The 22,722-nt window shown below is 40.3% G+C and overlaps 1 protein-coding gene across 5 annotated transcripts in view; it reads left to right on the forward strand.

The window, feature by feature from the left end:
• LOC143334054 (syntaxin-binding protein 4) overlaps nucleotides 1-22,722 on the forward strand; it is a 74,929-nt gene that overhangs the window by 38,858 nt on the left and 13,349 nt on the right. For all 5 annotated transcript variants that reach the window (XM_076752563.1, XM_076752566.1, XM_076752561.1 and 2 more), the window contains exons 4-11: nucleotides 2,113-2,182; nucleotides 2,294-2,368; nucleotides 7,102-7,181; nucleotides 8,860-8,983; nucleotides 9,797-9,938; nucleotides 17,809-17,915; nucleotides 18,093-18,234; nucleotides 18,977-19,049. In XM_076752563.1, the coding sequence (XP_076608678.1) occupies nucleotides 2,113-2,182; nucleotides 2,294-2,368; nucleotides 7,102-7,181; nucleotides 8,860-8,983; nucleotides 9,797-9,938; nucleotides 17,809-17,915; nucleotides 18,093-18,234; nucleotides 18,977-19,049 (813 nt within the window). The remainder of the gene's footprint in view (nucleotides 1-2,112; nucleotides 2,183-2,293; nucleotides 2,369-7,101; nucleotides 7,182-8,859; nucleotides 8,984-9,796; nucleotides 9,939-17,808; nucleotides 17,916-18,092; nucleotides 18,235-18,976; nucleotides 19,050-22,722) is intronic.

A 22,722-nucleotide genomic window follows, 5' to 3' on the forward strand; every position in this document is an offset into this window, starting at 1 on the left:
ACAGTGGAAATCCTGACAGACTGATGACCTCTGGAGTGACAAAGCAAGTATTTTTGGAGTGTTGCTCATGTGAGAATGAAAACATGAATAAAACAAACCACCACAGTGTCATGACCTACTTTTTCTGTGCCATAAATGATGGATACAGGGCACAGATGAGAGGATGAAACAAAGAACTGCTTTATTTGTGACACTCTTACATTCATACAGTGTACATTCTAATTAGTGTTGAGGTTGTTCATTCAGTGTACACAAACATCAGCTCACTACTTCCACTACACCAGACCTGTTTGATTCACTTAAAACATCTGAGATGTTGGCAGCAGTCTAGATGTCTGAAAGAAGGCTGTTTTCCAGTATCACACATGCGTACAGAAGTTAAAAAGAACAACTTTAAAGAACAGGTTTTTTTTATCAGAGGCACTGTCATTTGGGCTTTGCCCTGCAGCATGTAGACAATAGATCAATGACGCGTAATCACTGATACATATCACATTCTGCCTTTAGTGGATCTGATTTTATTCTTTTTTTACACTTAGTTATTCTACTTATTCTGCGCCCTTTAAAGTCTCACCAGATAAGATCACCAGCTAAATGTTTGAAAATGCAAATGAAAAATGTAATGCGTAAAGCTGCAGAGACTAGAAGTCGGTCACACAGAGGTTTAATCCTTATCTCCAAAGTCTGATACTGCTTTCCAGAAAAGTAGAGGAGTGAGACAGGAGCTAGGAGGACGTGGAGTGTTTTTTAAAGACATTTAAGGATATTTTAAGTGACTGTAGGCCAGACTGAGAAGGAAAGTTCATCCCACCATCACAGATCCAGGAGGGGGAAAGGTCGGGACTGGGTGGAGTGATGAGCAGGTTGCTGGAGGGAACAAAGAGCTGAGGGTCGGGTCGTAGCACATGTTAGCCTTGAGGTTTTGGCTGTGTAGCAGATCTTAGAGTTGAATATATTATTGTGAAGAATTCCATCACACGACTGCATTTTATATTTTCAGCATGTGCGTAAAGTTCACAGAAATAAAGCAGCATCATCAGCAAGAATAACCAACAAACCTTATGTAAAGTAACTATAGCCTCTACACTTACACCCAACTACTGACATATCAGCACAGTATATTCAAAGATAATCATAACCTCTTGTTCACACACACACACACACACACACACACACACACACACACACACACACACACACACACACACACACACACACACACACTCGGTGCTTCTTCTATCTGCCTGGCTAAATAAATGTCCACACATTTTTACAAAACTAAACGTAAAAATGAACATTTTAGAGCATGTAGCAACAGCATTCGCGAGAATGAATATATGTAAAGTGACATTAATAGAAAAATAAGTGTATTTGAAAAAAATGGAAACCTGAGAGCTCTCATGCTCGCCTCGAGCCATGCAGGTGTGGAAAAGAATATCCCTGAACCAAGGCCGTGATATTCAGTATGCCTCTTGTGAATTTCCAGTGCCACATACTGACAAGTCTTCTTATAAAAAAAAACAAAGACAGACAGAAATCAACCAGAAAAACATAAACAAATAACCTAAAAAACCAACTACAAATGAGAAACATCTAGCTTAAGAGTCGCAATAAAGACTGTCTCCTATCCAGTCTCTTCGTACCTTCAACAATCTTCCCATAATTTTAGAGCTGAGGAACACTGCATGTTGTGGATAAAGTGTCCAGGTTCTAGAATCTAACCATCCACCACAGTGGATGTCATAGAAAAAGAGCTGGGCTGTACATATGAATGTTGCTTTGGAGACTTGACAGACCGTCTGAGCCATGTTATGTTCATCGCTCCTGTTCAGTTTTATCTACTGCTGTCAAATATCTTCCGGTGCTGATGTGTTCTGGAAGGACTCTCGACATCTCTGGCTTTGGTCCATTTGTCATGACTTATCTGACTGCTTTCTCTCTCAAAGCCACACACAAGGAATCCTCTGGTCCTGTTACCTTTGTCCATCCTTGCTGAAAAATAGAAATGTATTCCCACCATTTCTTGATTCTGTATTACAAGTTCTTGGAGCTGATACCTCCTCTGTGTGCTAAAGGACAAAAATCACTTGATATTTCTCTGACTTCTGACAGGAAACCTGATGCCAGGAGACCAGATCTTGGAGGTGAACGGGGACAGTCTAGTGGGAGTCACAAGTGAAAGGTAGTCCAGTCCAAGTCTCACTGCTGTTTCATTGTTTTAACAACATGATTGATTGCGATGATGCTCTAACGATATTATAAATGTGCTTTGGTGCCTCTGTTTATTTTACAGAGCTGTGGACGTCTTGAGAGCAGCTTCGGCCACCAATCACATGCGCCTTCTCATAGCCAGAGATGAGGAAGCAAAGTGAGTAAATGTCAGTGTATACAGTGTGAGTCAGGGAGTCCATAATGTTGAGTTTACTTTTCTCCAAACTTGAGATTGTTAACCCTCTAACCTACTGTACCACATCTGAACTGTAGGAAGTGATCTGTAAATGCAGCATCATGTGGTAACCATGGTAACATGCAGTCATATCAGGAAGGGAGAAGCAGTTCAAACAGAGGTGTGTTGTGTATTGTGTGTTGTTGGTGCATGGAGATGAACAGTAGGTGCCACTAATTCTCCAGCTGGGGGCCATTAAACCATTGCAGAAGAAGAGGAGACAACAAGATGTTGTTAAAAGAACTCTAGTCAAAGCTGAAATGATGAAGACGTGTAGAAAACAAGTCGGAAACATTTCTGTGAGTTTCATGTATTAATGTGAAGAAGGTGACAGTCTCCTCATCGCTGCTGGTTTTTTCATCTCTTCACTGGAAGCCTGAGTTTAACTCACAGCTTCCAGTATGTCATCATTTACTCACAAAGTCTTTTTCCACTGAACTTTGTCACATTTGGCTTTCATTAATACAATTTTTCCAACTCAACCAAGATTAAAAGCCTCTTTGCGATAGCTCAGCTTCTGGCTCCCCTGCAATGTTATGTTCCAAGCTGCTTCGTTTTCGTCGTGTTTCTACCTGCCCTTAAATAATCATGACATATGAAGTCCGGGTGCAGCCATGGATGAATATGCTCATAATCAATTATTTGTTTTTGAGCTCAGAAGATAAATAAACTCATCAGTGCAGCATGTCCTGCTGTCTGTCACCAGAATAAGACTCTCTTCTGATGATGCGGGATGACATCATCAAAGCTCTCCACTGGATGAGATTCCCGTCAGTCAACGCTGTTGTTTACTCAAGAAGCCAGTGTGACCACGAAGAAGACCAGAAGCAGAAACAACCATGGATCATTTTTCTTTAGCTATAATGTCTTAAGATGCTGCTGCTCTTATCTTCGTATCTTATGGATCTTATTTTATGGATATACATGTAACACATGGCAACGTTTTCATTGTGATGACAGAGGCTTGTAGTCTTAGTGTTCAACCAGCTTTCTAAATCTGACCACAACCAGTTTGGTGGGAACAAGGTCAGTGCCAGCTGTCGGCATAGCAGGCCTCATCTTCCCCTCAAATCCACTTCAGACAACATCATCCTGAATTTAAAGTTGACAAAGGTAGTCGTGGATTTGCATATTTAAACGAGCAAGACTGTTGCACACGTACGTGTCAGCCCTGATATTTCCTAAAAAATGTGGTATTTTCTGGCTGTAAACGTAATCCTCAGTGAAAAAGACTCTGACATAGGCAGGATTTACACCTCGGCTGTTAGAGAGGATATGTGTCAGAAATTAGAAGTTAATAGTGTTAATAGCTCTGTGACACAGCGAGTAGCAGCGTGTGGGTTTATTGGGTGGATCCTTGTGTGAATATGTAGAACTGCATGAATGTGAACCACTGCTGACGAGTGGCATGTTTTGATGATGAAGGTTAAAATATGAAAGTCATCTGTAGTGTAGTGTCGAGGTGATTACTACTCTTATGGAGTCAGCGGTGCGGTAGCCTTAGCCCACCCTACCCCCCCCCACCACCCCATCTGAGGAACGACAGCAGACTACAGGAAGGGAGAGAGCTTAACCAAGGGCAGCACTCCTGATGAGATGAGCCTTGTGTGTTAATCTGTGCTCTGTGCTTTAACTACCCTGCAGGCCAGAGCAAAGGAGCTGGAGGGGAGGAGAGTGGACGGCAGGGAGCAGGGGGGATTATGACTGTGAGCCCCCCCCCTCCGCCGCCCAAACAGATTTCCTCTACTTCTTTAAAAAACAAATCAAAACTAGCTTAGCACAAGCAGCATGCTTAGCAGCTGTGAGAGTCGTGGTAAATAATATAGGAAAATCAAATCGTGTTACTATTATCATAACTGCAATAAAGCCGACTCTGACATAAGGTTGACCCGCTTCAACCACATCAAAATTCATGACCACAAACAACAAAATGAAATTAGAAGGTATGAGGGAAAACTGACCCTTGATCTTCACAAATGTCCCATTGACATTTATGACACTGCTTGTTGATGCTGTTGAGCAACAGAAACACAGGAACAAGTGTTCAAGGGAGTAAAAGTTTTTGTTGTGCACTTATGTGGATAATTGAAAACATGCTAATACATATTGAACATATGTAGATTTATTTTTGCTCAAATCAAAATTGTCCTTGTGTCATAATAACTTCTCCACAAAAATGGATTTATGTGTTTGCAAAAAATCTTTCCTGGAATCAAAATGTGCTATGAAGTGCTTAGAAATGAGACTTCCACAGTTTCGAGTCACAAAGAGTTTGTACTGTATGAGGATGAATAGTGAGGATGCACAGTGAACGTCTCATGATCTCTCTGTATGTATGTGCATGCAAAAAATCTTTTCTTAAAATGTCCCATCCTACACTCAGTATTGAGACACAAAATTAAAGCCATGCACAACTTTCACATGCTAATGTTTAAGTGACAAACTGTTTCTCTTGCTGTAGTTTATAGAAGAAATATCCTTTACATATTTGCTTCCATGGCAGAATGCATAGTGCACCCTGTTGTATAACGAAGGCTGTGGTCAGATCTCATTGATGCCAGTTTGGTAAACCCATGTGTTCTGGGTATCCTGTATCACAGATTTGAAGACAGAATAGTTTGAACTGAAATGCTGGACTCTTGATATGATTCTTTGTTATTAAGTACCTCTTGGAGATAAATGGTTGGTCATGCCTGTTTAATGAGATACAGTGGAAAAAGCATTTGACATGTTTGTGAGGCCTTTAGGTCCATGGAAAACAGTCTTCCTTATTCCTGAGTGAAATGGAACTAGAGCTAGTGAAGTAGACTAGACTATACTAGAAGGTTTGGATCAAATCGCTCAGGGGTTTGATTTAATCTGCACTGTTATCAGGAGGCGGGAGAAGTGAGTGAATTAGACCTCAACCATATTTTCTTTGGAAATGTATGTAAGCTTTATCAGCTCATATCCTGACACCCACCTCGGAACAATGATAGTAGTCTACTAGCTAACAGGTCAGAGGCTGTTCTATATGATAGCCGGTGTTAGCTACTGGCCCCAAATCACATTTGATCGGACAGAATGATGTGTGAGTGTAAGATAACTCATCAAAATCTGAATATACTGCAGAAAGAAAATATCAATAATGTCTGATTGATAGCAAGAGATAGAGAGAGAAGAGAGTAGAATAGAAGAGAATAATGAAAGAGAACAGGAATTTCACATTGAGGAGAAATGTTCAATGTAAACACCACTTAGGTACCTTTAAAGTTGGAGGTGCTAATACATGTGTTACAGACACATAGAACTGTGTCATGGAATTCACAAAATGCACAAAAATGCAGGGGTGGTGGAGGGAGAATTGAATCCACCCAAGGAGCACGCACAGAATGAGTGTGACAGTTTGTCAGAACGTAACGACTGCTTCATTGTTCTGATTATTTGCCGTCATTTCATGAGTGAGGCGGCCCCTGCTGGAGGCATCTTTCACCCATTCATCTGTTGCTGCTGGTTATGAAAGACGTGCAGCCTGAGGTCATCTTTTTTTGCTGTCCAAGAACAATTTTTGTCCTTATTTACCACAGAGCCAATGTGACCGCTTATCATAATCTGCTTAGAAACACCACATTCAAGCCATCATCCACAGGGAATATCATATTGTGTTGTAGATGATAATCTACAACACAGCAACATGGTGGCAGAAACAGGACTCAGACAAACCGTTTTCTGTCAGTATATATTGTTTTCCTATGAAACTGAGTTTTATTGAAATACGCCAATATGACTATCAACTATATTTGTCTGAGTGACACCACATGCCAAGTGGCTCATATTCATACTGAATGAACCCATATTTATCTTTAAGGTACTCTTCATTTGCCTGGATTTTCTGTGCATAACCAGAAAAAGTGGTATCCAATCAACAGCAGTCTATGATATAAAAGCAGTTAACAAGAAGACAACTTGGAAGAAAGGGACATGCAAAACTTAATTTTTATATATATATATATAAGTAGAAATAGCATGTACCATAAACAAGGTGTTACAGCTGAAGTGTGACAATGATAATAACGTTTCCGTAACTTTCATGATAACAACAAAGTCTGCTGTTCATCCATATTACACACTTAAATGTGACACACATATTTACTTATTGCAGATATTATGCAAAAAAAAACCAAAACAAAAACTAGTGCTTTTTCTTAACATTAAATAAATTCACTGATTTCTACTTATTCCATTTCTTGTACTTAAAAAGTTTTCAGTACTGTACTACTGTACTACTGTCATGTGGTCAGCTGTTCCAAACTTTGTTCCCCAACATACTGAAAGGTTTTAGAAGAATGTAGATGTCTGAATTAAAAAATGAACTACTGTAAATAGAGTGATGTTTGGCCACACACAACTTGCTGCTAAATAGCTAAGCATATTAGAAATGTAACCTCAGTCATGATTTCAAATATTTTATCTCACTGTAATCAATCATGTAGCTTTTTCTTCTGTGTAGTAACCCAAACAACTATTATTCCATGAATAAACAGAATTTATTGTTCTGGTCAACTCCAGCTTCGTCTGTTCAGACATTGTCTTGATCAGTGAAACTGCTTATCACTCCATCTTTCTATCTCGTCCATGACAAACTGTTTTGTTTCTCTTTTGGTTTCCCTGAATAGGAAAGAATTTGCAGAGTTGCTGGAGAAGTATGGATCTAATGGCAGCACAGGATCAACACGCAACTCTCCCATCCAGCAGGGTAAGCATGTCCTACATAGTCCTTTGTATGCCACCATCATTTTGTTTCAACAAGCGGTAACTGTAATGTAATGTGGGCAGAGCTCCTGCTCATTTAAATGTATGTGAAATTTTATTTTTTTTGTTCACACACAAATTGTCTGCATTATGTCTGTGTACTGTTTTATGTAAAAGAAAAAAAAAAAAAAAAAAAGACGAACAAGACCTTTCAACAGAGTAGTGAGCCTAAGGGGTAGATGGAGTAAGTCTGCCTTTAAAAATGCCTTATGACAAGTGCATTTGTCCATTACACAATTGCCAACATCTGTTTCGGTCGAGAAGGAGGCAGCCAGCTGGTACAGATTTGTTAAAACATGGCTTCAGCATGTGTGCAGTCTTGTGTGCTCTGTGGGGATTGTGTTGATACATCCGAGTACATCAGCTCCAGAATGAGGAGGCATGGACGTATGGTCGTCCTGTTGATATACAGCAAAATCTGTTTTCTTTGCGGTATGGTAAAACACTAAAACTGGTAAAGTTATTGTGCTTGGCAGACACTTGAAGATGTGGAGAAACTGAAGTCCCATACACTTGGACTTGTATCTGATGACTTCAGCCTTGACTTGACAAAGTTTTGAACTCAATCTTAATTTTAACACCAATGACTCAACGCTTTACCTCCCAGCAATTAGATTTACCTTTGAAAGCGAGAACAGCAAAGAAGTAGATGTTTACCCAAGGCAGCAGCTGAGAAAAGCAGAAAAAAGCAAAAGATGGATATTTGGGCTGTTTTGATCGAATATCGGGGTTACTCAGTGCTAAAAGTCACTCAGGCTTAAGCAATGTCTAACAGGACAATACAGACTTCTATTTCAGTAGAGTATATCTGGAATGTGTGAAAAATGTATTCCCCGCCCTATTCTTCATATAGAACACGTATGAAGACACAATGAAATTTGCCTCCTAACCCTCATCTGAACAATTACATAATCTGGAAGTGTCTATCTCTCTTTTTGCCATTTTAGAAATTCTTGATTTTACACCTCCAGAGTCATAGGTGGTCCGCCTGCCTGTCTATTGATATAAACGTTTATGGAATCATGGCAACTCATCTATGAAGTCTCCTAGTAATCCAGTGATCATACCAATCCAGTTACATTGGCAAAGGTCCAGGTGATCCAATCCAGTAACATGTCATCCAAAACATTAGCTCGCTAAGCCAGGAACGTGATAATCTTCTACGTTTTCTCTGTTCTAAGATGCTGAAGTTGTTTTGGTCTCAAGATGGCTGCTGCACTCAGACATTTCAATTGACACTACACTTTAGCAGTTAGGATCTTCCATGTCATGTGCACATCCTACAGTAGCCAATGAGAGTCCACATTGAAAGGAACCTGTGGAATGTTCCAAACAGGTGTTTTTTGAGCATTCCACAACTTTTCCAGTCTTTCGTTGCCCCAGTCCCAATTTCTTTTTAAACATGTTGCTGTCATCATATTCAGAATAAGCATATATTTACAACAATCATTACATGAAATAAGTTTTCTTTGTACTGTTTTCTAGTGAGGATAAGTCAAGGATTAACAAATATTCAATATTTCTGATTTATACAGCATCTCAACTTTTTGGGAATTGGACTTGTAATTCCTCTCTTTTTGTTTTGTGTTATTATTCTGTTCTTTATTCTTGTCTTTCTGAAGGAGGCCGCTACTTGGATAGTACATCATCAGGTTCCTCATCTCGCTCCCAGAGTCCTTTGTTGTTGAGCCCAGCAGGCTCTCAGAACATGTACAACAGCAGTGGGCCTATGCTGCGCTCGCTCAGGTAAGATTTGTTTCTACAGGATTCACATCAACCATGACACTGCCCTCCTGTTTTTAAGAGACTGAGTTGGAAAAATTTGGCCTGCAAATACTTGCGCTAAACCCAGATGCACAAACTAATTATTTTGTAGATTTGCATCCTGCCTGCTCAGAGAGGGTCAACAGTGCAGATCAAATGGGGCAGCGCTGACCCATTTTCTAAAGTCTGACAAATAATGGATTTTATAGGCCTCAAACATCTTTGGTAAATTTGTACTGCAATCTCTTACTTAGTACCCAACATATACACCTCCAGTTGAGGGGTTGCCACAGTAGATCATTTTCTCATCTCACCGGAATATCAGGCCCTGCCCAACCTGGCATGGAAATCTGGTTTGTTAATGATCTGCATATCAGGCATATTTGGGCAATTAAGATTGCACTGGCTTGTACTTTCCATTGGTAGGGGAACAACCCAGGGTTCCCAGGATGTGGAGATCAAACTGCCAACTTTGTCATCAGTCATCAGTAGATGACCTGCTCTACCTCCTGAGCAACAGCCGCCCCAATACAGATATATCTGTGCTAAGTTAATATCAGCTGGTTCGTCAAACTGTGCCACAATAATGCCATGGAGGCATAAGAGAGGTTAATGTGCTCCCCAAGCCTGCAGTACACCCTGACTCCAAAAGTAACAAAAGTGGCCTGCACTCCGTTGACACACCAGGCACTGTGTACTTGACTGTACTTCGTGCCCATCTCCTTCATTCACAAATATAGAGCCCTCTGTCTTTACCTCAAAGAGCGATTTGTTTATGTGTCTGCATGTTCTCAGCCATCCAGGTGAAGGGGTGATTCAGCTCATTTCAGTGGCACGATCCAGCAGTTTGGGCATCACCATCGGAGGAGGTTCCAACAGACCCGACGGCCCTGCGGTCTTCATCCAGGAGGTGCTGTCTGGAGGAGACTGTCACCGGGTAAGAGATGAGGTTGACACACTCCCATGCACTATGGTTGATGGGGCTGATTGTGTCTGGCTTTACCTCGCTGTGTTTTGGTAGTGTTTCTGTGATTGGATGAATTTTCATGAGAACTGTAGTTTTAGCAGTAATTCTGGAATAAAACATACATTTTTAAAACTAATTTAAAAATGACTGATGGTGTCTGCTGCATCACTTAAAGCTAACAAATTATCTACAGTATGGTAACAACAGAATGAATCATATTGGTCCTTGAGGAACCTGACACATTCAGTTCAGTATGCTCACTGTGTACCATGAGCACTATGGAGGGGCCACAAGGATACCTGGATAAATGACATGATGGATGCAGTGCAGCATTGAGGGACTTCTTGTAGGGAAATTTAGTGAGCATGATGGAGGAAGGTAGAGGAGAGACAGAGGGAGGAAGAAGGCAGGTCCAGAGTGCATGAGCAGACCTCTGCAGCTTTGGCCTCAGATTAGTGTAAAATACTGCTGAGCCATGCTCAGGTCACAGCCTGCTGATCCTGTTTCTGTGGCTAGCTGTCTCAAATGGACATACAGTAAGTCTGTCACCTCCACCCACATAGTGGTATGTGTGACCGTTCGGACACGTGCTTCTTGAGTTCAAACATGCTGATGCTGATTAAGTTTAAGTCTTCGTCTTGTGTAAAATGTGTAAAAGTAGCTGAAAGTAACATTAACTGAAAGTAACTGAACGCAATAAAATAACTTGGCTAACATCACTAGCCGAGACAAGATTGAACCGCGAGATGCTTCTTATTGGTTGCAGCAGGTAAACCAACAAAGTGATCTTATAAGACACAGTATTTTGGGAAAGGATAATGCATTTTTATTCATCAATTGATTCATATGTATAATAATTCATCTTTCACATTATCCCTGAGTTTTTGTTCCTGGACAGGGACAGTTGTCATACATGTCATCATACTGTTATTTTTCTGTTTTCTTTTTTAGTTTTTATATTGTTTCCAAAGCAGAAAAGATTTGACAACAAAGACTTTTCTTAGTTTACTGTGATGAAATTAAGTGAGGTAACTGGAAATTACATATTTGTCATAATAAGGGAAATGACATATTAACTGTAGAGATTGAACCACCTGCCAAAAACATAATGTAATGCAATACCAAATATTTCCTTAACATTCATATTGACATTTTTAAACATGTTTAATTCTACAGCGCTCCAAAGGAATGAGTGGTGATTTTGGATTCACTCAATCTTTAGCTGAGAGTAACTCAGCTGTCCTGCCTCAACAATTGGACTTTTGCATTGGAGACATTACCTGACTGACAGTTGATTAAAGGATGTGGTTACTGCAGCTAATCTTGCTGTTCGTCTTGCATCACAAGGATCTGGTACTACTGCTGAAATAGTGTTAATGGGGAATTAAGTTGGCTGAGTGCTGTCAGGAGCCAACACTGCTTATTAGGCTAATAATATTAGGTTAAGAAGCACAGATGTAGTAGTAGTAGTAGTGTAGAGCTATTTTAGCTTCTCTCTACTCAGTAAAGGTGCTTTACATGGTTAAATCCGAGTCTAAAGACTTCAAATGTAACCGTTTTGAGTTGAGTTTTCAAGTGATTTAAAGGATGCTTATAATTTGTCGCGATGTAACAGTCAGTTGTGATAAAGTCCTGTCCAGTGAGAACATTTTAAGGCAGGAGATTCATCATCTAGGTCTTCTCTGCGCAGGTTTTTTTAATTGGTATCAAAGCAAATGCACCAGTGGAAAATTGCAAACTCTCAAAAATAACAAGCAAGGAGCATACTTCAAAAACTGTTGTGCATTCAGCTTAAGCAACACAAGGCATGAACACTATCAAGTGATGCCCACAGCTGCTGGATTTAAATTGCGTAATCATCATCTGAGACTGTGAATTCATAAGGAATCCTCTCAACAATAAGATGGCTAATTAGTGTAGAAGTCCTTGAGCAGTCACTCACACCAGGATCATGAGGGGTTTTGGAGTGATTACGGAGGCCCAGATTGACTGAGTTTGCAGCAGTTTTTCTGAAAATGTGATGTAATTTGAAATAAATTGTTTCCATGTATAAAAATTGCAAATCAGAGCTCAAGGTGAAGAAAGTTGGATTTTGATGAATAGGTGTTATTTCAAGAGGTTGAACAGGCTGTGTCCCAATTCCGAGGCTGGATCATACAAAGGGTGCAACTTCTAATAATACTATCAGTAATAAACAAATCAATCAATAGTGCTCAATGAAAGTACACTATGCCAATTTTCCATCCTTGCTTCCTCTAAGGCACAGAATGTAGGCAGTGTTCCTCTGTTACCCGAAGTGTCACATTGACTCACCGAAGAGATTACCATAAGGTGGCAAAAACAATACTGTCAGTTCATTAAATCCTGTTGAATATTTAGGAATTCATGCTGGATTAAAGAATGTTGAACACTGCTTGAATTTTTCTTGGCATTTGCGTTGTTTTGGTGTCAGCGCTGCTCTGTTAAAGGAGTCCCAGAGTCCCAGAGCAGACACACTACACCAAGTACGAAGGTCAGCCATCAAGCAAGGACTCTGCATAGGGCATCACCCTGCTGCTGCTGCTCCCCCATCACGCACACACATATTACAATGCAGAGGATTTTGTCTTGCATACTGGTAGATGTGCAGATGCTACAGCACCTGCAGTCCCTACTTGGTGTGGAGCACTTTGAGTTTTTTTTTTAAAGATTTATGTTTTCGGTGGAACAAATATATTTTTTTAAAGGCTCAGTAATTTTCTAAAACACCTGCTCGTTGCGCTGTGCACTGTTCTTACTCAAACAGGAGGAAATACTACATCTGTTGGTGGCTATTTTCAGTGGTGTATTAATCCACATTTACTGCTTTAGTGAGTGTTTCCATTAGCAGTACAGTGTATATTTAATAGTTTTTAGACAGCAATGGAACTTTATGGCTTAGAAGAATAAAATATATCAGCCACTGGATACACACATACACACACACACATTCGCTCATACACACACATGCTCACACAGACCACTTGTTAGCAGGATGATGTTATTTATTGATCATTAATTTTTTTTTCTGGATTGTTTTTCACTAAGACTGGCTACTGGCTAGCTTGGGGCTGAAGGATCTTGCTCAGGAGTGCACTAGTGGAAGCATATAAGGATTGAAGTGTGATAGAAAAAAGTAAAGGTTCTGTTTTTCCTGATGGCAAGTTGCTGTTAAACGTGATGGATGAGCTCTGCACACTGGCCTCTGCCTCAGGGAGTATAGGGAACACATTTGTTGACCATAAAGAGTTTGGTCTGGACCAGCTCTATATGGAAAGTGTCCTGAGACAACTTGTGATTTGGCGCTATATAAATAAGATTGAATTGAATTGAACTCGATGGAAACAAGACACCAAGAGGTCTTTGAGATGCAACAGCAAATGAATGTTTTGTTAACATGAAGGCTTTGTCAATACAATTCTCCAGTTTGTCAAATTAGGATAACATGTATCAACTAACTGATTAGATAAGAGCAAGGCGCGGTTTACTGCCCTGCTATTCAAGGATAATTCTAGTTTATTGCAACTTGGACTTTGTTTTTGTTGTTGTTTTGGCTATCAGTCGTGGAGCATAGCCCTAGTTCTTGAGGAGCATTGAAGCAGCTCTTGCAACAGTTGAATGGCATCATTACATACATGCTGCACCATCACTGGCTACTTCATATTTAATCACCACCTAGCTTTATGGCTGTAGTAACTGCTAATGACCCACAACATGCACTAAATACTTTTGTTAGCTGCTGGGCTACCAGTACTCTAGTAGTACCCTCCAATCATATTTCTACACGTGTAAATGAGTGCTTTTATAACTGAATAAATAGATAATTATGTCATACAGACACTTTGTATAAGGACAATGCTTTTATGGTTCATTTGCACAGGGGGAGTATCAAAGAAACATCTTTATTCAATATTATCACCCGTAAAGTAGAGTCAAACAGGCCAGCAGCCACTCAGGTTGTCTCCTATCTGTTAGGAAGTCGATGTCCTCACACAGAGTGAGAGGCAATCTGTATCACGATGTTGTATAATGGCTGACAATCACAACCCTACAATGATGACATTTACATTCACAAAATATTCCCTTTTTGTCCTTATTCCTTATTTAGAAAAAGCATTCCTGCTAAGCTGTTTATGTGGCTAATGAAAATGAATATTCCACTAATATTACATGCATAGTCTGATAGCATAATGACATTAATAATGACATGATTTTCATTCATTCAGCTCCTTCTTGGAAAGGTTGGCAGTGCGATATTTGCACAAATCCAAACAGCTGTTGATATTCGAGTCTTTCATCATGTTTAAAAGTCACTGTGTTTCTTCTTCCAAGTGGGCTTTTCTTTTGTTGTTGCATCTCTACCTCAACCTTGCAAATTCTTGGCTAGTTGGTTTGTTTACAGTGCATAGAGCTGACCGTAGACAGGCAAGATGCCATGTGTCACACACAGTGGTAAAAAGCTGAGATGTATTTTCCAAATACTCTGTATGTACTTCAAAGAATTCCCCTAAAACCTGATAAACATAAATGCATAGGCTGCATGGGATTATTGTCACATTTGGAATTGTAGAATATTAGTGTGCATGTGAATGTGGTCAATGATCCAGTTGACACGTTTACTGAAACAATCCTATACACCCCTCCTGTTGGCACTGACTGTAATGTTGCCTTTTTCCTTTTCTCCAGCTTTTCTGCTTCTCTCTCCCCAATCCTATCCTCCTTGCCTCTCTGTCCACCCACTCACTGTCAAGTGTGGGCAATACAACAAGGAAAGACAGAAGGAGAATGAAGGGGAGAGACAGAATATACAGGAATGTGCACTTGTATTTTTATGCTTGGAGAAAGCTGTTTCTAAGCAGATTTTTCTTGTTGCATATGTCCTGCAAGGTTTTACATCATTTGAATTCAAGATGCCAGTGAATCAGAGGACCTCAGGGCTGAGAAAATATCCACTGATCCCTGTAGAAAGTTGTTTGAGCAATGGGTTGTGCATTTTGGTACAAGATGTACAAATGTCTTGTATGATTATTGTGACTTTCTGCTCATAATAAAAGTTGGATTTTGGTAACAATTCATATGCTGGCTTGGCTTGACTCAGTTTGATTTGGTATGTCAGCCCGGCAGCAGAGATTTGCATCTCCATCACAACGGGGTTCCCTTTTGAATGTGTGTCTGTGACTGATTGTATTGAGTCAACAACATTTAAAAGCAGCACGCTCTACGGTGCTGTTTACAATTGCGCTGTGCGATGGTTGTTGGTAGTATGGATCATCCTGCTTTTTTAGGTTGTTGGTACAATTTTTTCTTGGCATCTGCTGCTTGTTGCTTTAAAAATGGAGACAGGATGATTGAGGCTACTTAAACATGTTTCTGAATCCTGCATGAATGTTGAGAAAGCCCACCTGCTGTCACTGCAGCCCACTGAGAAGCTTTCAGGCACATGTTCAGCTGACTCAGGACAAGTTGCCACATTTAAACTGGTATTGGAAACACAAAAGTGCCCAGGCAAAAGCCCTAAAAAACAAGGGCATGCCTTAATCAGAGGAACCAAGCCATGTTCCTACCAAAGACGAAGCATCAGCTTGATGCGTGTGGTGGGTCCACAGAATACAGAGGATGGAGTTGGAGAATAACTGATTCTATAGAGTGGGTGAACTATGAATTAAAGACTTTTTGGCTCGTTGCCAGGGGTTGGCAAGCTAATCACTCTCAGGATGGACTAGGCCTCTTCCACTCATGAGTAATGTTAGCTGGACAAGCTTTGATGGGCCAGATGTGGCCAGCGGGCCTCCAGTTGACTGTCACTGATTTATAAGGTCAGATGTTGTGTGTGTGACCTCATACAAAATGGTGCAATATTCACGTTTTTGTATTAGGATGACTTAAGTTATTAAGAACAATCTACATCCCGACTTCCCACATCCACATCGCTGGTTTCTCCTTGAGTTTTTAATCATTAGGAATGCAGCAAAAACACAAAATGTTTGTGTTTTTTTTCTATTTTTTCTAGTGCTCACACAGCCAATAACTAGTATAAAATGTATACCTGAGCTCTTGTATGCATGCACTTCTAAGCTTCTAAATAAACAAATCATTTTAAACTTCATAGCCATCTCTATCCACCATCAGTACTGAAAGATGCTCTCAGGGATGAGGCTGCAGTGCAGCAGGCGTGTTTGCACGAGATTTCATTTGGCCCATTTGTTTTTCACTGACCTACACACTCAAAATCCCCCATAGCAGATGGAAAATGGTACAGGGTAGTAAGATTACATGCAGCTGTGTTAGAGACAGGGCATGGTAAAGCAAACCTGTATGTCCACTCTCTGTCATTAAGTCCCTTTAACTCACTCAACACTGTACATTAATACCTGGCTCTATTACAACATATACTGACACGGACTTTCTCACCTCATGCTTTCTGCTTATGGAAGCAGGTTGTCCATTTTCTCCAAATCCCAACTCTTAATCCCCTGTGTGGCATAGGTAGCAAGGCAGCATTTCATGCACTGTGATTTCCTGTATGGGATGAGTCAGCTGGGGAATTATGCAGCCATGCATTCATCAAAACTGTCGATAGATAGATAGATAGATAGATAGATAGATAGATAGATAGATAGATAGATAGATAGATAGATCCTTTTTGACATATACTCAATTGAAAAAAGCATAAAATACAATATATTTAATGTTTGACCACAACTTCATTGAGTGCAATGTGCAATTGAGTGCTTCATTCTGTGCGTGTGTGTGTACATACATACACACAAACACACAGCGTGTTGTGGAATGGGTGGGAGAAACTCAGGATGCTAACCTGTATCTGTAAACTGTAGTATCTTGTTTTATGTCACTGCCTCCAAAGAGTCCAGCTTGATTCTTCCAATGAACCAGCCTTTGTATTTCACTTCTTGAGCTTGTTAGGGTCCCTCATTTTCCATCTAGAACATGGCAGAATAAAAGTACTGGCCACCAAAGAGTGACAGAACATCTGCCGCATGTTGCAGATGTTGAAGCCTCTGAACTTCCGCAGGAAGTATACCTGGCTCTGGCCCTTCTTGCAGAGGGCCCCTGTGTTCCCAGCCCACTCTAGCCTGTTGTATGTTCAGGAGTGACTCATCTAAATATCCTGCAGAGGATGGATACAACAGTCAGAGAAGGCTTAGCCCTGTGGAAGTCCACAGTCATCCCCTTAAAAGTTCTGCAGGTGGCATGACTCTGAATTCTGAAGTCAGAGGTGTGTAGAGTAAACAGGAAGGGCGAGAGGATGGTCCCTGTGTTGCTCATCAGACAGACCTGTCAACCCTCCCATTTTTTGTGAGATCCTCTCTTTTACCCTTCTCTCCTACTGTCCTGCAGTCTCACATAACCTTTCTAAACAAAAAATGTAAAAAAATAAATAAAATAAAGAAAAAAAATGGAAATGGATGTAACATTGATGGCATGCTTCACTGACTGTTTGATGTGTTTGCTACACTCCCATCTGGTACAGCAGGTGGCAGAATTTAGAACATTAGCTGTAACATCTATTCAGTCATTCACTCAAATGGCACCTGGCAATAAAAAAAGAAGAAGAAAGTTTCTACAAGTATCTCACCAAATGGGAGGTGGTTTATGCGTATTTAATGAAGAGCAATGTTGGTCAAAGTCACTCTTTTTGTAAAATATGCAAATATGCCACAATTTTCATATGCAAATAGATATTCACAAGGTTTGAGAGTCACTTTAACATCCCAGCACTTTACCATTAAAGGAAAACACAGCACCTGTGGGGTTATTCAGCTCAGTGTGACTAAAGATTCCTTGTCTCCTTGTTGTGCAGGATGGACGTCTGAGACCTGGAGATCAGCTCATTGCCATTAACAAGGAGTCCTTGATAGGTGTGACCCATGAGGAGGCCAAAAGCATGCTGAACAAGGTCAAATTCAGGTGAGGGCTGCATCCAGTTGCTCATTACTCACAGTGAGTGAAGTCTGTGACTCTGTGGACAGATTGTGATCAGAGTAGAAATGAGTCAGCTGTAGACACATTCAGTCCTCTTTCCTCTGCTTGTATGTCCATCACTGTGTGTACATGCTAATGTCTTCGTATTCATTGTGTCCCCAGCCAAGACAGCACAGTGGAGATAGCCTTCATCCCAGGGAAAGGACTTTTTCCAAGCAGCACATCTCTCCACAACGGGATCCAGCGAGCTGCAGGCAACAACTACAACTCTGGACGTTTAAAAGTCCACATCAGGTCACCTGAGGTCAGCTACTCTTTATATGAGACAGCAAAAACATACCACTGTACGTCAAGGCTGTGAACAATCTGTCAGGGGATTCCCAGGTCGTGTAATGTTTTTGTAATATCTTCTAGCAATAGAAACAAATAGAATAACAGCAACAGCAGTATTTCACAGTGAGCCAAAAATAATTGGGTTTGTGAAACACAACTTAGGCTCTCATATCAGCTTGGGATGGAAGACAAAAGATGATTCTGGTGAACAGAGCTGAAAGTTTAGAGGTTTTTCTCAGCCAGCAAACTGCACTGGATTAAAAAAACAAGTGTTATTCTTGCACTGTTCCATATTCAATGAATTTTGAAATGGAATTGAAAAACTAATTTAGAAGTAGCTTTAATCTTGCGATTCCATTTTACATTTTACTAAAAAATGAATAATCAAACGGAAATATCATTGTTAATTTGCCATTGAGATGATAAGTTTACGTGACGTTCATTAATGCACAGGAGGTTTGTTCTGATTTCACGATGTAAAAGTCTAAAATGATTCCTGTGACAAACTCCAGCCTCCACAGTGATCTCTGTTCTATAATGTGCTGTAGTTGATGAATGAGTATTTCCAGTAGGACACAATCACTTCAAAGGTCTCTTTGACAAATCAGACCTGTCCCGCCAAAGCAGCTTCAAAGCTTTAACTTTGGAAAACGTAAAAACTTGAGTGTTAATATAATTGTCTTCAGGGGTTTTTTGTGGTTTGTTCTTTGCAGATCTGTACAGAGGAGCCAGCCCCAGTGTCCTCATCCTCTCCTGACATCTGCCCACCAGATATTCATATTTCAGGTAGAACATCTCACCTCTCTCTTTGTCTCTCTTGTATTTATTCCTCCTTCTTATATTGTGCCTCTGCCTCTGTTTGCTGAAAATAGTCCCCAACAAATGTACTACTTTCTCTGTTTGGGGAACATTTGTCAAAAACTCCAGTGAGCAGCTGTTTTCTAGAAATTACTGGGCTATGTTTTCATGAGATTTGATAAGAGAACATACATAATAATGCAGTAGTTAGTTTCTGTATGTTTTGGTGGTTGTTCACTGCTCTTGGTTATAACACATCTCATTCCCTTCACCATCATTGTCCACCTCTCTCTCTATTAGACTGCCTGTTTGTATAATATAGTTCAACAAGCAGCTATGCCATAAAATAACCCTCCAAGTACTATTAAACACCTGCTAAAACAGAGTTTAGATTAATGTCCCTGAAGTCAGACTCATCCCAGACTGAAAAACATGTGCTCCCTTTCAGAGATTAAGGTTTAGGTTGAGAGGAGACAGTGGGATTTAATCAAAACACTGCTGTGGTGCAGCAGGGGGTCTTAGAGTTCACAGGAATACGAGGGATCATAAAAAAGTCCCATATTAATAATAGTGGGTGTAGTTTATTATTGACCTTCAGTTTTCAACACTGCTGTTTCTGTATTGGTGAGTGAATAAAGGACACAATTAACAAGCCAAAAAACCCAAAGAGTCGAGGAGAAGACGACAGCCAGAAAAGACATGACAGCTGAGTGTTGTGATGGATCAGATCAGTTCATCCTTCATCTCATCCTCAGTGTTTCTGCAAAGCGGCTGCTGTTCAACACAAATGAAACAGTCTCTACCCCAAGCCAACACAGCTCATGGATGATTAATCAGAATTAAAAGAGATTTTTCTAAATAATTAATTGATTTAGTGGAATGGAAGTATTATATCATTATTATTGAGATCATCGATCCTTTAAAGCTTTGTAGGAGGTTATCTTCATCTGCAGTGATCTGATAGAATCTAAAATATAAAACTCTTTGGTCTTTCATAGTTTTAATGTCTTCTGTGTCGGTGCACAATGTAGAAAATAATGAAAAAGAAAGTATCAGATGAGAAAGTGTGTTCAGAGGTTTGACTGGTGCTATATGTTTAGCATTAAATCCTGAGCACTTTAGCCACATATAAATGATTTACACAATGTGAGAAATGAACATTTCTCCCAACTCCTGCATCCCTCCACAGCTTTTCCAACATTTTCTCTTTCTTACTTTTTATTCTCTGAAACTGATTACAGTTTAACATCAGCATAGTCAAACGAGAACTTTTCAATATTTAGGACAAACAATGGAAGGAGGATATCTGTAATGAGCCAAAGAAATCACATTCTAATTAAAGCCACAAAGTCAATGTGCTTCTGTGATCACGAGGATGAATTTTGTTCTGTATTTCATTGCCCCGTGTTCAGTGAACACAGGAGTCTGCTATATAAAAAATTTAGAATCATGGTTTGTTTTGGTTGTCTCAAGGCAATATGTTGAGTTGAATGATGAGACTGTTGCTTTAGCAAAGACTTAACAAAAGCAATACAGAGTATTCTGTAACCTTCATAATAGACTGTTTCAGTTATGTCATTTGGCTCTTTTGAAATATAAATTTTATTTTCTGATTTGATCATCCTGGTGTGGTTGCTGTCTACTGTCTTGTGCACCCAAACAGGCTGGGCACCACGTGGTTTAGCAGAGGTGGGCAACCTTTGACCTCTGGGCTGTATAGGGCCCGTGAGACCATTTGATTCGGACTGCAGGGCAATTTGTAAATACAAGAAAGCAACTCAGATATACAAAAAAGTTAATTAAAAAAAAACCTTCCTTCAGCACAAAGGAAATCAAGAAAACAACATAAGACTAGACTAACATGTCCCTCCTAGTGGTGCCTGAACATAACGTAATAATCATATCAATGCATCATGGCGACTGTCAGGAAAACAAAGTTGATGCGGAGCTTCGTGCTTCAAGCTTCGCCAACAGAAATGGATAAAGGATTATTTTTTTTGTTGAAGTAAAAAGCAAGACAGTGTGTCTAAGTTTAAATATGTGTTACTTGAAGGATATGCACACATCACTGATTCTGAGAGGCTACTGGCAAGAGAGACAATTGGTGGGAGAGTTATGGGTGATTATGAAAATGGATCGTCTCCCCTTAGAGAGGTTAAAGAAGGGTGACAGCACTCCATTTTTCATCACAGCAGCCTTTGGTTTTTTATGTAATACTTTACCCATGTAATGAAATTAGAGTTCAAGCCAAAGTAAGATACGGTGGAGATCAAGAATGGCCATTCCACCTTATCAAAGGCTTTCTCAGTAGCAGGGGAGATAGCAGATATTGGAGAATTTTTAGACTGACTCCAGCACATTAAGTGTAACAATTGTCTAACAGTTGAGGATCTATTTTTCTGCTTGGTCGGGATGAATGATGCTTGTTAACAGTCACTGTGGAGGCATGGCTACGATGGTGTTTGGACTGTTTTAGTTCTTCATCAATAATTTCCTTTTCTAGTTAAAGTTTGAATTTTAATGACTGTGTAACAAGTGTTTTTACTGGGATCCAATCAACGCACATATAAACATCTTTCTGCTAAAGGCCGGCAGCTCTAATGTTAAGGGTCACCCATGGGTCCCAGCTGAAAGCCACCTGGCAGCCTGTCCCAATCCTATTGGTCTGGATTACCACAGTCAAGGTTATTTCCTAGGTGCTAGGTGACCACTTAGCTCCCTTCCGGGCTCTTATTGGTTAAGCCAGTTGCTAGCCATGACAGATGTCAGCAGTCTGTGGTGAGGTGAGCAGATACAAATACCGGCTTTATATGATTTTATACAAAAGAGTTACATCATTCCATGACAATAAATCATTTCTCTGTAGTTTCCAGGATTATGAGAAGACACATTAAATTTGTTTTTCCTGCTGCCGGCTCTCACCTTCAACTTCAGCCTCCTCTCTCCTTTTTACATTAGGTCATACACACTTATAGACATGGGCGCACTCATCGCCCTGACCTCTCTGACGGCCTGATCTCTCTCTTACACCACCTCTCACGCATTGCTTGACCTGTTCTATACAGCAGGGGAACTGGTCATCAGGGGTCTTCAATCCTGTTAGGGGGATAAACATAGCTGTGTCAATGTGTGAAACCCCATTTGCACACAACTATTATCACCTGGGGTCCTACTGTTGCCCCTGTCCCACACATGTTGCTGGCATCAAATTCACTTTAGCACTGTTTACAAAAATTGATAAAATAGATGAGGTTAAACGTTAAATATTTGGCTTTCTACTGTTTCCAATTGAGTCAAAAAGGATTAGCACATTGTGACATGGAAAAGCCTAATTGGTATATTTTTTTATCCTAGGATGACAAGAAATTGTATGATGTGGAGTGGTATCTGGGTGTAACCAGTGTTTAAAGTATGGCTGTTGTCACGACAGCAGGTCTGTCAATCATCACCACCCGTCAAGGGGGGGGGTTAGTGCAAATCCTTTGGGTGGTATGAGGAGGTGGTGCAGGGTAGTCTGTGAAATCAGCTCATCTAGTACAGGGGGTGTGCAGACACACACACAGACGAAAGGCTCCTGTTGCCACGGCGAACAGACTCACAAATCCGGGACAGACAAACTCATCAAATTAATATTAGGCATTGGCTGTCTGCCCTCCCCTCG

This window comes from Chaetodon auriga, chromosome 16 (assembly GCF_051107435.1).
Source record: "Chaetodon auriga isolate fChaAug3 chromosome 16, fChaAug3.hap1, whole genome shotgun sequence".
Lineage (NCBI taxonomy): Eukaryota > Metazoa > Chordata > Actinopteri > Chaetodontiformes > Chaetodontidae > Chaetodon > Chaetodon auriga.